Raw genomic sequence first — 15322 nt, 5'->3', positions numbered from 1 at the left:
CCTCTGTCTTTGATGCATGTTAACATCTCTTATTTTTTGTGTACAGATATCTAATCAGTAAACCCATATGATGATGTACTTGCAGAAAGTGGATACTAAATGGTCTGACCACAAGACAGAAAAGGTTTTTTAGCAGGTAATTTTTAAAATTTATATATTTGCTTCATTCTCGTCTCAAAAATTCAGTGGTCAACTTATTTCAGGTATCCAAGCACAGCAGAGGAATGTGACAGGCAAGAGTCAGAGGCACAAGCTGGGGAGAGCACTGCAACGAAATGACTGTGGGGAAAATCTGTAGGCAAAGGCAAATCTGTGCTGTGCACTGTGATGCATCACATGCTTATAGGGAAGTCACAGGACAGAGGGGGAAGGTTTTTGATCACATCACACCACTGTCCCTTCATTTAGGTAACTGGGCATCTAGGTAATAAAAGAACCAAACTCAGCTTGTGCAATGAAAGCAGCAAAAGCCCATTAGTGGGGATGCACAAGAGTGCTCTAGCTTCAGCATAGTTTTTACTATATATAAGCTATTTATCAATGCTGTAATGTATTTATCTTTAGTGCATATACAACAGTTGGCATGGGATTGGGCTCAATGATCCTTATGGGTCTCTTCCAACTCAAGATACAAGTGTATGATTAGTGAAAGAGAGTCATAGACTGACACTGGTTATTCTTTCTATAGAAAAACATGCTGTGAGCATACTTATCACAGTATAGATCTATTGATACTAGGCACATCAGACAAAAACATAACTTTAGATGACCTAAATATTCCAGGATAAAATGTTTGTGTAGATGAGGCTTGGAAAAGCCTTGGGAAACCAAAAAAAAGCTTCTTAATTTTGAGTTAAGGACAAAAGCTTATATATCCCACTGGTGCAAGCCATAGGGAGCAGGAAAGCATGCAGTTAAGGCACACAGCTCACTCCCCAGTTCCTCTTCCTAGCTGTAACTACTTCCTTTCCATCACTTACAGTTCTCATATCACTTTACTCATTCTGAATGCCCAAGGCACAATCTGGCATCTGGCCGCAAACTTGTCACATCAGCACTCGCATCCCCATTCCACTTCCCTAATTTCTGTATTAAAATATAGCTAAAAATTTAGACAACTAATTAAATCCACGTACCACCTGCTCTCATATTTTCCTAAACAGTTCAAAGAAAGACAGAATATCCTGCAGCCAGCACCTGCATGTTGGCAGAGTGCCTTGATGCTGTATACTAGCACTGAAGTACAAAACATCGCATGACTTTAATGTTTGGAAACCATCTGAAGCACATGGCAATCATCAGACCACATCATGAGATCACCAGACAATTGGATCTGAGCTCTGGAGTGATGCTGCTCATTCAGTCTGAGGCACAGATGCATGGGTTGTGGTAGGGGCACTATTAAGGGAACTGAGGTTTAGAAGGGGGAATTGAAAAGGAAAGCCGAGCACCTCATACTCTAAATCTTGTGCTTTATGCAGTGTAAACCACTGGATTATGCAGTCTAGAAAGCCTGGCTCAAGTTTAAAGTAATTCAATTTGTGAATGACTGTCATCTTTCCATCATATGTGTATCAGTAACATGTAACATTCCTTGTAAGGAGCACTGAAGAACCTAGACGTGACTGGCACAGTCCCAAGCAAGGTAGATTTTTTTCATTCTTACAAACCAACCAGCTTCTTTGAATTTAAAATGTCAGCTACACAGTCTTGGTGTGTAGCTGAAGGACTATCTCGAAAACTCTGGGTTTAACACTGCAAAACCAAGGGACTCCATTGGAAGAAAGTGTAAGATTGAGGCTGTCCAGCCCATGCTGCCCAGCTTCCCTCCCTCCTGAATGAGCATTGGGTACAATCATGCAGTCACAATGTCTGGTCTTGTCCCTGAGAAGCCCAGCAGGATGTACAACAGGGATTAGCTTTTCAGCACTTACTCATTAGTAGCTCTGGGCTTTCATTGCTGCACACCTTCCAGGACTGCCACGAAGATATCATGGATTTCCAAGGACGTTCATCACCATATTATACATGCATACACATGCCAGGACACTCTAACAGGGACAAGACCCTCTGGCTGTGGATGTGTACCTCTGGAAGTTATGTGCATGGGAGACAAAAGTCATGCCAGCACTCAGGTTTTGTCACCTCTCCTCACAATCCTGCTGGCCAGGGCCAGCACTCCTCTTGCTACATCACTGCTTGGACCAAACATCCCTGCTCCTCTTCTTTGATCACTGCACATCTTGCACCCTCCATGAGAGTTCCAGACAATAGTTTCCCCTGCTTCTTTAGTCACTTGGGTCTTGTGCGTTGAATAAGCAAAGAATATTCCATAGGAGAAAACACTAGGTGACTCCATGACTAGGACAGCACCAGCCTAGCCCCTTTCTGTGAGGTGGTCTGTGGCTGGAGTTCAAGAAGCAAACAGAAGTGTGCCAGAGCTCATCAACAACACAGGCCAAAGGAAGCCTGAGGACAGCCCTGTGTTGTTCCCCCATGTATTTGTACCTAATAAGAACACTGAGTAATCCTCACAAAGGCAATAAAGCCTCCAGGGGGAAGTGACACACTTCCAAAGATCATTAATTCACAAAGCCAGCCAGAATAAGGCTAATCCTGAAAAGGTAAACATTAAAGAAGAGCCACCAAACCCAAACCTGCAGGTCTTTATGTTCCAGATTTTTCAAGTGTAATATTGCCCTAGCCTCTGTCTGTTTCAAGACCACATGAGTCATATCCTTGCTAACTGGAATGCTTAAATTAAGCTTGTTCAGCATTTGTTACCATGGAAGGAAGTGAGTTAGTAATACAAGGAAGTGGCAAGCACAGCCTGTCTTTTTTTTAAACCTATGCACTTCACTTACTGTTGTCTTCAGTGGTCTGAAGCAGATGCATTTGTCACTGCCATGGCATGCTTACTTTTGCTAACGTGAATAACCTGGATAATAGCAAGAAACACCCTTCATCACTTTCACAGGCTGTATGTACGTACCTGCATGCATTTAGCAACTCCTCTTCTCACCCCAGCTTTTCACACTCCTGTCCTTTCCTTCCCTTCTGGTGAATTGCAAACCTGAGCCCCAGTGCTGCTGTTTTGCTGAATACAACTGCAGTTGTCTCAGGCTGTAGTCAGAAGTTGTAAAGCTGAACATTTCATTGGCGGTTGAACTAAAAAGCTGAAACTGGCTTTTAGGTTCTTGGGAGAAATACAATGTAGAAATGTCTTTGAAATAATTGTACAAAACATTTTTTTACACTGCTATACTTACAGTGGATCCAGCTAGCAGAACAATTTGGGATCTCTACTTAAAAAATGGAAAGACACAACTAATATTATCCATTTGGAAAATACAGCATGAATATGACAAATACTTTCTTAATAAACAATTTCAGGTCCTGAGTCAGCAGGACAATACAGTCCAGAGTAATAACCAGAGAAAAAGTCAGCATGTCAAAATTGGAGATTTGTTGAATCTGAAAATGTTTGTCATTATGTTCTCAATAAAAAGTAAAATCATGAGATGGATAATACATACAGCAGTTACCTGTCAGGAGGCTGCTCTGGACTTTTTTACTCTTTGCAACATTTAAATGATTTTCTGGGTTATGTTGACTTTCTGTATTTTAATTTCACTTCCTCATGGAAAAATCCATTCATCTACCCTCACAATTAAATCCCACTTTGCTGCTATTTTTTATTTCAAAATTTATTTCCATGAGATACTTTAATTTTTCTTTCTTGATACTTCTGTTTCAGTTTTACTCATTGAGATCATGATGCAATTTTTTCAGTCATTATTGTCAGGTACGTGAGCACCCATGCTGGCAGGCAAATGTATTGATACAAAGCAGTTATTTTTTTTACTCTAAATGTAACTAAAAGTAGGAAGAAAAATTAATTGTAATTAGCCACAGTCCAGATTATATACAAGTGTCTGACTCGAATAATTTGGGATGTTTTAAGAGTTGCCTATTTAGCCAGGTTAGTAAGTAGACCACACACCTTGATTTGGTGTCCATACAACTGTAGAAACTTTTCCTGAAGACTTCCATGCAGGTCAGTCTCTATAGGTTAGAAAAGCCATATTTCCTGGCTGCTTTCACATTGCTGTGGGTCACAAATGATGCCCAGCTTCCCTTCTGTACATGTCTGTGGTTCCCCCTCAAGTTTTGCTCAAAGTGTATGATCTGATATTATTCTGACACCTAAACCATAATGGCTGCACTTAAATAGAAAACTTCAAGGTGAACAAAGTAGGTACAGTTCTGCAGTCTGATCTCTCTGTATCCAAAGCCAGTCTGCTAGTGAAATAATTTTATGTACCTTGTGCAGTTTCCAGTTTATTCACAAGCAACACCAAACAGACTGGCTGGCACTTTCAAAGCTATATAGAAAGATGTGACTAAATAAAAAAATTATCTTTTAAAATTACAGCCCTGTTGTTCAAAACACACAGGCAAAAATAATATATCCCAGACTACACAGCATCCCATGCTCAAAGCAAAACCCCTGAAGTCTGTACAGGGTATGTTTGGCATCAGTGCCAAGCTCAGACGAGGCTTTTCCAGCACTCCCAGGCTCGACATCCAAAGCATTTTTCATTCCTTATGGTTTTTTCCTCTCCAGCTTTCATAAGGTACAGTGAAAATTGTACCCTCTGCTAACAATGTGCTCTGAAAGAAGAACAAGTGCAGTGTTACAGTGCCCGTGGAGCATCCCAGCAGAAAGCACATGCCTCAGAGTGATGATTTCCCCTCATCTCTCTGCACTGATGGGGTAAGGGAGTAAGGACTGCCAAGCACTTGTGCCACCCCTGCCCCAAGGGCTCAGCAGAAGAAGTGGAGACATCTCTGGTCTCTCCCCACCACCTCCTCAGCCTCTCCCTATTGCCACGTCAGGTGCTTGGGGTAATGCAAAGCTTATTTTCACACCTGTGCTGCAGGGGATACTGTAGGCAATTAGCACAGAGAAATTAATGGGGAGCTTGTAACTTTTTGTCTCCTTTGCTCCTTTCTCTCCTTTCCTTCTCCAGAATTTCTGGGAAACACTCCGGTGCCAAAAGACTTCCTTGGGAATCGTTCTGATTAATACGAAATCTCATTTTTATAATAGATTAGTGAAAGCTAAAGTTCTGGAGGAAATCTTAAGTGCATGGCTTTCAATTCTTAAGATACATTTCAGTACGAACGATACATCAAGTTGAATTCCAGCCTCAGGAAGATATAGCAAGCTGCATCTTTCAAGCAGAGTTAGAAGTGAAGGGTGATTAAAGAATATTCAGAATAAGAAATGGCTTTTCTGAATCGACTTTTAATGAAAAAAAATACTGTATGAATAGAAATGGAAGTATAACAAAGAACTTTCAGTTGATCTAGGAAAATACAGGGATAAACAAAGCAAGTAAAACTAACATTTTACTTGCAGATTATTCATGTAGCATGGACCTTGTGTCCCTACTTACAGCCACTTAGGTTTCAAAACAGAAAATAAGAAAAAGCATTCTCACAGGACTTTTACTGACATATTCTCAGTTGAAACTATGATGGTAGTTTCATATATTAATTTTTCATTTCTTGCATGACAAAAAGTACAATAAAAATACCTCCGAAATATCAAATCTCAAGTTATCTTTATGCTTGAGGAAGGAAAGTTTGATCTTGTAATTTCCTTTTAATTTCATAATTTGTAGTACACTTTTTTGATACAAATAATTATGTTACTTTAACTTTCAATGTGCAATTTCTCAGATTTTATATAGCAATATTGACATGGGATAATAAAGCATAGTTTTTATCCACAAGGAGATCCATTTTAAGATAACTTCTAAACACTTTAAGCATGAGGGAAATAATTTTTAAAAATCCTTGCCAAACTAAAATTAACATACATGTACTCCATATATTATTGCTACTGCTGTATGCCTTAGTACGGCACAAATTCCCAGCACAGAGACTATTTATATAATTTTTGAGTGCTTCCATATCTTCCTAAATTGGAAAAAATATGTTTAGAAAAGAAACCTGATCTACTTGAACATATAATGGGGATAGGTTAACTTCAATTATGTTACTTGAAATAAAATACCCATTATATAATGGACGAAATATCCATTATATTAAGCTACTGGCTGACAAGCATTAAATCAAATATAGACTTCTACATACTCTGTATCTGTAGTAAAGTATTATAACATATTAAACAGACCTATATTTTAAAATCTCTTTCCAGCACAGGACCAATCCTGTATTAACTACGTCACATAAGTTAGCTGAGAGTTATGAAGACCCCTGTCTTTTCTGGTACTGTATCCTGAGCTTTTCCAGTTGCTCTACACACTGTGTCTGGGCCAGCTTCAGCGTTCGGTTCTCCTCTGTCAGTTCTGCGTATTCTTTAGCCAGCTGAGCAGCATCCATGCTTTCTTTCTCTGCTTGTTCCAGCCTGGCAATCAGCTCCTTTCTGACAAATATGAAAAAACAAACAAACAAACAAACAAACCCAAAGATTAAAAACGGCAAAAATTTCTCGTCATGTTTTAGGTTAGAGCTGGTCAATCGGTTGTTAACACGGTTTTACCAAAGCTGTTGTGATGTAGAAGCCTAGAAAGCTAATTTGTTGGAATCTTTCTTTTCCTTTTAGAAGATGAAGCTGCCATAATTTGTGATAGGTTTGCTGCTCAGCGACCAAACCTGAAAGATACTGAAGACTTTCAAGTATCTCTGACTTCAGTAAGAGATGAACATGAAATTCATGGGTGAGATAATTAAGTTCCTAGAGATCTCATGCTAATATTTTGCCAGAAGAATAGCAATTAATTTTTCCCTTAATACCATACATATTTGAAAGAGAGTGAGGCTTTTTTGGTTGGTTGGTCAGCTTTATCAGTAAATTCTGTGAAGTACACCTGGTTTGCTTTTCTCTGCTACAAAATAAAAATATACTAATACATACTAGGCAGGTGAATCTGAGCTACATATGTTGTTTCTCCAATGTGTTTATGCTCAGATTTTCACCATACTGGTGAGGAGGAGTAATAGAGCTGCAAACCTGACCCCTCCTGGTCTTTTTATGAGCAGACACAGAAAGATTCAAGCTGTTGCTTGTTTCTGGATGGAGTCACACAGTGCCCTCTGTTCCCAGAGCTGGCCAGGATCTGGAGTCCACTGTATAGTATCAACTGAAATTACCTCAGCACAAGTTAAGATAAAAGAGGTCCTAAAACAAAACACACTGAAGCCATGAGTAACTCACAAGGTATCTAATCGCTCCCCACTTTGTTACCCAGCAGGCTAGCCTAGCTTCTGGCTTTTTTCCCCTTTAAGTCAAATCATTTATTCACCCCTTCTACAGGAAGTCTCTTCTAAAAGCTTCTGAGTTCTTTTGATCATTCTATCTCAGAGATTAGTTAATCTTTAACTGTTCATAGCCCTGTGACTTGATTTCTCAGTCATGCCAAAACAATGATTGTAAGTCATCAGTGGCAAGATGTAATGCCTTGAAAGTGGAGAGCTCTTGCTGCAGTCTTTAAAGGAGGCCTCTTGTTAAGATGGACCAGAGCTTTGGGACAGAAAACTCCTACAGATTGGTTATTCTATTGCCACAGATTAGAGTATTTATGAAATTGTAACATTTCAGTATTTGCTGATCCCTTTACAGCAGCAAAACTGTAAGCAGCTGGGTTTTGCAAAATACTTCTATCTGGCCTTCCTTTAGGGTCAGTCTGATCTCCCTCTGTCTTTACTGCAGCTTTCAGTGATAGCACAGTTTGCCCATGGTTTATCTGACTGTTTGCAGTCTCAGTTACTGTGGTTCAAGGAGTCACAAGTTAGAAGAGACCTCTGGCACACTCATTTCTCCCAGCTGTATTCCTCATTGAAAAAAAAAAAATGAAAAAAAAGAAAAAAACAGAAAAACAGAAAAAAAAGAAAAAAACAAAGGAAAAAAAAAAGAGTTAGTTGCAGTACATACAAACCCTCACATAGCTCAATATGCAATATGTTCACTTTCTCTTTGTTTTTATGCCACTGAAGTAATGCATAGCAGCTATGCTGCAGCGAAGACTCTTCTCTTTGCTTTCACCAGGTGAAACATATTCAGTCTGGTCTTCAAGAGAGAATATCAAGAGCGTATTTTTGTTCAGCAGAATTGTATTAACATTTGGTACAATGTAGCTGTAAAAAATTCAAAAGCAGCAAACCATTAAAAAATGCATTTCTCTTTGCTTGGGCCATGCTAGATCAACTAGTTTTCAAACTGACTAAGATGAACAGGTCTTGCTAGGCAGTTCAGTATTCTAGCTCCTATTAATGGGACTATAGGTCACAAAGGAGTGATTGCATGTATGCTTTAGAGAATGAGAAATGCATCTGGGGACAATGAGAAAAATCCAGCAGTTTTAATCACTTCAGTTTCTTAAAGCATCCTCTTGAAGAATTTTTTCTCTTAGGATCAAAAGACAGTTTCAACAATATTTCTTAGCAATTATTCTATTTGTGCAATGCTGGACTGAAGGATTAAGTTAAGCTCTTACAACCAACAGACTGTTGACTCAGAAGTGTTCCTAGCAAATTAATTTTGAATCGTTCCTCCTTACTTTTCTTACACTTACATGGTGGTTCTTAACAGGAGATGCAGTTACTAATAAGTAATCAGCATCTTAAGTGCAGGTAAGCCTTTTTCCTTGGAGACTTCTATGGTATGTGTAAAATAAAGTTACTAAGTGCTCCATTTGGACTTCAGCCAGGAGTGGCATAGACAGACAGTGTGGAAACTCAGACAGCTCTATTAATGAATGTCAGTCCTGATTTGATAAGATGAGACTGTGTGCAGGCACGGCTCTTACGCTGCTCTCCAGTAGCACCTAAGCAGCACAGATAATTTCCTGCCTCCCCCCTGCCCTGGGTTTAGCTTTGCTATTAAACAACAAATAAATGTATTAAGATCAAAATACACTGATTGCTGTAGTCCATGCTCTAGGACCTCCCTCACAGAAAGCAATGTCCTTGCAAATGAGGTAGTAAAATTGCCCGCTTCTGAGTCAGCAGAACCTACTTATTCCCTTCCCATCAGGATCAACACCTGTTTACAGGGTAGGGTGATGTTTCAGTCAAATGCTGCCAGCCTGCCACAGAGGTCTAAAATTAGAGTACCAGGGAATTGCTAAATGTTATGAATGGTGTGGTTTATGAAGCTCACAAAAGGATGAGGACAGTAACTAACATTTGCTTCTGATCTAATCCAGGATTTGAACTTAGCTTCCAGAGGTTAAATAGCACCATACTAAGCCCTTGCACCATCTCGCTTTTGTTATGGATGCTTAATAAATAGACCTAGCACTGTGTAATCTGTATTTGCTGTTAATGGTTACCCTGAGTTTAGATATTAACAGCATTGATAAGGTATTTTCTATAATGGTTCTAAGGCACTTGAAACTTTGAGACGATCTGTAATGTACACTTTAAGTGTTCTTTTTTTTAGAAGGCACTTGGGTGGGAAGATGAGTGTGATTTGCATTATAAACCACTAAACCAGAAGCCATATCAGAGAAGGAGAAAAGCCCAGCATAGTCTTAGGGAAATTATTTCTCATGTCCTAGCCTTAATGACTGACTATGCGGAGAACAGAATTCCTTTGCAGTAATATTCACAATTAATAAATCCCAAGAAAATGACAGATGAAAGAGATATATCTCTCTGGAGGTAAGTGTATATGAAGATGGACTGGACTCAAGGAAAGAAGCTACCACAGTGCAAAGAGGCAGAATTGCCTCTCCTCTATTATGAACACCATATTCAGAATCATGCATCTTGTGGTACTACACATTTTTCCCAGCTGTGTCTCTGTGTTCTGACCATAAGGTAATTTATTCTTCTCGTATTCCATATGGCTTTCATGTCAGGAGGAATCATGAGACCCTGTAAGGTAATTGGTGCACTTTCTTGTTCAAAGGCTGATTTTTAAATTATGAGAAAGCCTGTTTAATGTAAATGAAAATGTGTCTTGGATGTAATGCTCAATCAATGTAATGGGACAAGTTGAGATTTCTCTTGTATTTTAAAAGCTGTGAATTCCAATATTCAGCAAGTAAGGTACATATTGGATACACAGAAGATGATAAATAATCAGGTCTAGATTGGGAAGATTATCAAGATAAAAGGTTTCCTGTATGGTTTACACCAATCTCTTTTCAACTGAGAACCTGAAGACTACTTCTCTCAACAGTGTTGGGAAAGACATTCCTCTTCAGGAATAGTGTACTTGGAGAAAGCATCTGGACTTGAGACCGTAGAAAGTCCTACAGTTATGAGAGCATGTTAAAGCATAGGAAAGGACCCCACAAAATTAAGCAGACACCTCCACTGCACATCGGCTGTAGTATGTGCAAGAGAAGGTATAGAAGGAAAAGAAATTGTATCCCTGGCAAAGAAAATGAGGGATTCTAAACCAGGTGGTGATCAAATTGTGTTTTCTGGAGAGTTATACATGAATTGTCTGAGAAGGGATAAGAGAAAACCAGCCAATGCTAAGAATATAAGATATAGCTAGCAACCATGGCAACTCTAATATTTAACTACATAATCCAGGGTCATTATCTAGTAATAGCAATATAACAAGTGCTCAAAATAACCAGCCATCCCATCCCTTTCACCCAAACTTAGATACCCAAAAACATCTGTTATGGAAATACATGTGTGTTTCTGGAACATAAATTAAATTACTTTCTGTAACCTAAATGTGGTGTGCTTCTGAGTTCCACACCCTTTTCTTTCTTTTTGATCATGATCATATCTCCCATGCCAGAGTGACTTTGTCCCTTGTACTACATATTGCTGGCACAAATGGGATGAGTTTGAGTGAAGACAGCAAACAAAGAACAGTTATGATGTTCTATATTAGCAAAAGAAAAAAAAAATTCTACTCAATCTTCTTTAAAATTATTTCAATTTCTTGCTTCCTTTTGTCTGTTTCTTGAGTAACTCTTTTCCTCTTCTTATTCACTTTGTTCTTTCATTTTTCCTTTTTTGAACCTGCAACCCACTTTTCTCCCATTTCCCACTTTCTTGTGAAATAGTGGTTTTATCTCTTACTGTCAGCCTAGGACATTCTATTGCATCTGCACTACAGACAAAAGAAAGAAGCAAATAAGATCTCTTCTTCTTCTGATCAAAACAAACCCTTATCATTTCACACCACTGCCTTTCTATACTTTGGCTACATTTGGTCCTCCCACTTCAGTGAGAGACGAGTCAAGCTAAGCAGAATTAAAAGCTTTTGAAAAGCTGCAAAAGAGTAAATGTTGTTGAGTATTTTAAAACAATGTTATTTAACTTTATATTTCTTAAAGATGCATCCTTGAGAAATATACCAGAATGTATTATTTCATATATAAAAGATTGCAACGAACTTGGGAGGTTGGATCTTAACACTATTTCTTCCTCCTAACCAATAATTAAAAAAATTTAAAAATAAAAAAACATTTAAAAAATTGCTCAATCCATTTTCTGCTTTTTTCCTGACAGTCATTGTCTTCAGTTTTCCACGTGCACATTGGCACATTGACTTGATATTTTAATTCCACAAATGAGTTGATCTGTGGAGAGCAAGTCTGGAGCACTGGCAGAAGCAGGAGCCAACAGCACTTCTGGTTACCTTTAGGAAAAATGTATGTGGAAGAACACCTGAGCCTCTATCTTTGTCCATTTTTATCAAAATAATATTTAAAATAAATAGACAATAGGTACCAGGTGTAATAGGCAGTTGTGCATCTTTATTTCCATACATTCAAATTCGAATGTAAAGGAAAATAAAGACACCTACAACGGGGGCAAATTTCAGAAAGCTGCAAACAACTCCATCTTTTCAATTTGATCTTAATTGCTCTTGTGGCTAAAAGCTGTGTGTCTCATCAGACTTTTCTAAAAAGTCAAAGCATCCTTCCCTTCTGAGAGTGGAAAATTCAATAACCATGCCACTGCGGCCACTGCAATCCACTCTTCTCTTAATTCAATGTATGCTATCAATAAACTTCCTTTAACTTTAAACTGTAACTGCTGAAAACATTTTAGGTATAAATCAGTGATCACTAGACCAAAACTCTCCTTTACTTCTTGCTTACTCCCTCACCTCCACACTTACACTCTATTTAGTTTTACATCAAGGTTAATGTGTTCAGTCTGTGCATGCTTAGATATGTGTAAAGCTACATGTGTCCTACTAACTTCATAATCCATCTACCAATTTTAACCAAACTTTATGCACTTAAGAGGTCTAAATTAGTTTTTGGAAAGTTTTATAGAAACAGGATGCTACAGAAAGGAAAGACACCCCACAGTGGAAAGAAAGGCAGTACAATGACACCGCCAAAATACTACAGAATGGAGAATCTACCTGGAAGAAGGGGTCATAAAAAGTTCCCATGTGGGGGAAAAAAGTTTCAGTTGGCAGCTGCAGCTTTTTAAACCTCAACATGAAATACCCATAGTGCACCAACCTGTAGGAAATTAAGCTTCTTCAGTTCCAGTGCTTGTAGGACCACTTATTCAAATTTAGAGATGTGGGAGGTGGTGAAAGATAAAGCATGGGGTTTTGTAATGTTTGCAATATTTGTAATGTTGAAACATTATGTTAAAGCATTTCACAGCTACACAGCATTTGCATAGTTAGACCACAAATACGTAATTAGGAGGCCCATAAGAATCACAATAACATAATTCTATTTGCTGCTTCATTCACTCTTGTTTTAACATACATTCACTGAGGCATCAATTTTTCTATCCATAAAACAGGTTCAGCAAAGGCAGCAGTGGTGGAAGCTTCCACACAATGTTCCAATGTTGGTATCCGCTGGCAGAACAAAGGAAAATGACAGCCTGAAGCCCCTTAATTCATCCAAGACAACCATTGCTGAGAGCCTCACTTCTAGGCTCAGATGCTGATTAGGATAGTTTTGAGCTCAGGTAAACAATTTTGTGCATGTACCTGCCATTACCAAGCAGCAAAATATTTCTAATTCAGTTAGTACCACAGACTCCATAGATGAATGAAAATGCATTCAAACAGCATTTTTTTTTCATTCTAGTAACTACAAGATTACATATGACAGTCTAGTTTTCAAGGGCTCCAAGCTTACTTCATAAACATGCAGAACTGATTTAGGAATATGTCAGTAATAACAATGCATTTATATTAGTAGACTAAATACCAAGGTATCAACGGGTACCTTTTGAGTTTACACATCGAAAGTTAAGCACTTAATCAGCCTTTTAATGTTTTGTATGCAGTTTGGGTTTTTAGAGAAGACAAATGTGGTTTCTACTGAATTCCCTTGTTTGCTAAATGCACTTGTAAGCAGGTTAGGCAATCAAATTTGACAAATCATTGCAAAATCATTTGAATCAATTATCTACATTTTTTTAAAAGCACCAATTACTTTTGACTGGCCAAGTTTAATTACGAATTAATCAAATGCAAACACTGGGAAAATGTTAATCTCTTCTTGGTTTTATTCTTCTTTGTCTGTCAGCATCAAAGTTCCACATGACTCCTACAGTGGATGGTGATCTGTAGTGGGAATACTCAGCTAGTTTCAACTCTCTAGGCAACAACTGACTACGGTTGGACCCAGTGGTCTTAGAGGTATTTTCCAACTGTGAAAATTATGCGATTCTCTCTAAGTGCGTTCTGTTAGTAACTATCAACCCCAATAAGGACAAGTCTCACTTTCTTACCCTGCATAGTCTGGATTCAAGGAAACCTTTGTCTTTCTTACTTGTAAGGCTATAGAGTTTCACCAGTTTCCCTCCCATCATCTTGCTTTCACAGCTGAAGAATCCCATGGATACAAATTTGGATGAATCTGCATGGTCATTAGTGTGAAGTTTGTTATGAAATAGATACCTTCTACTCAAAGCCAACTTTTCAACAGAGCTTTTTCAGGCCCTGATGCTGTATTACAAATGTGTCTGTTCAAACAGCATTTTCAAGAATGATGGCCCTCACTTTCACAAGAAGTCTCAAAGATTTTCACTGAGGTAAGTCTCCCTGAGGAAGACAACACTACTTGAAGTCACCTTCGGCATGAATGTAAAAATCAAAAATCATTTGAAAGAGAAAGTTTTCTTAGCAGTAACACTTATTCCTTGGGCTTGGTTGTTTGTTAAAATTTTTCACTACTCATCCACTTTCCTCTTGCTGAATTTCTTTTTCAGGTTTCTTATGGAAACAGACTGAGAAAAATCACTCAGAAAGTGACTTTTAACAGTCATGCAAAGACAACAGGGTTGTGAGTATAAGCCATAGACAAGACAAAAGGTCTCTAGCTTATGCACTTTAGGTAAGAACACCTAAAATGTCAATGTACATAGAGACAATGCTCCTCACAGAAAAATGTTTATTACTGTTGTCAAGTACTCTAAATGTGAGGATTGATCCATTATACTCTTCATTAAACCATGTACAGTTCAATTGAAAAAAATCCTTACAACTAAAAAAGGGACTTGCACCAGCTGAGCTGGGTTGTTACATGACCTGGGGGCTCTCAATAGAGGTTTCAAGGCACATTTGTATTACTGAGGGCCGAGAGCTAGGACAACTCTTAGCAATCCTTAGTGGTCCCAGTTGATCCTGTGGACCAATGATCCCACTGCTGTGCTGTGACTGTTAAGGAGAGGTATAAGGTCAGAAAATATCACGTGAAACCCTCATGTTTAAAACAAGATTTTGCAAAGAAAATGTACAACATTGAATACTTGAGGAAAGTTACTCACTTTCTTTCTTCCAGCAGAGCAATTTCTTTCTTGACCTCATGGTACTCTTCTGCTATTTTGCAGTGCTGTTTGTACACCTGCATAGATTCCTTAGAGTCATGACAAGGAGGCAGTGGCTTTAAGAAAAGAAGAAAAAAATATATATCTTTACTGATTTTGAATTAACTATTAGGGGAAATTCATATTTTGAAAGATACAATCTTAATTCCTGTGAGAATACTTAAAGATATATTTTTTTTTTAAATCCCAGCTGCAGGATATGGCCAAATATTCCTAGTGATGGCCTTTTGCAGAAAGGAATAAACACTTCCTTGCAGAAGAATATGCAGAAACCTTCCAACCTTGTAAGGATTTTTAGAATTTCCCTTGTCAACTTTGCAAACTATCCCTAAAGATTGTTCTAAGAAAGATTTCTCCCTTACCTCCCTCTTCTTTAGCTACAGTGGTACAAGAATGCTAAAGTTGATGCCCATAAAACACATGAGCATGTTTGCATCCTTGAGTAGGAGGGTAATTTGAGTGCAAACCAGCTCTTTCTCTCCAACTATGCAAGACGAGA

General features: G+C 38.4%; 1 protein-coding gene across 2 annotated transcripts in view; it reads right to left on the bottom strand.

Annotated features, from left to right (window-relative positions):
* Window positions 1-5308: 5308 nt before the first annotated feature.
* Window positions 5309-15322, bottom strand: part of MAP3K7CL (MAP3K7 C-terminal like) — a 30697-nt gene continuing 20683 nt past the window's right edge. Inside the window, exons 5-6 of one of the 2 annotated variants that reach the window (XM_008496671.2) lie at window positions 14764-14879; window positions 5309-6457 (exon numbers count right to left, since the gene is read on the bottom strand). In XM_008496671.2, the coding sequence (XP_008494893.1) occupies window positions 6277-6457; window positions 14764-14879 (297 nt within the window). In that variant the 3' untranslated portion in view covers window positions 5309-6276. The remainder of the gene's footprint in view (window positions 6458-14763; window positions 14880-15322) is intronic. The other variant, XM_030458005.1, reaches the window with a different exon arrangement.

The sequence above is a fragment of the Calypte anna genome, chromosome 1 (assembly GCF_003957555.1).
Source record: "Calypte anna isolate BGI_N300 chromosome 1, bCalAnn1_v1.p, whole genome shotgun sequence".
Taxonomy (NCBI): Eukaryota; Metazoa; Chordata; class Aves; order Apodiformes; family Trochilidae; genus Calypte; species Calypte anna.
The sequence above is the reverse complement of the archived record's forward strand: the minus strand, read 5'-3'. Positions and strand labels throughout refer to the sequence as shown.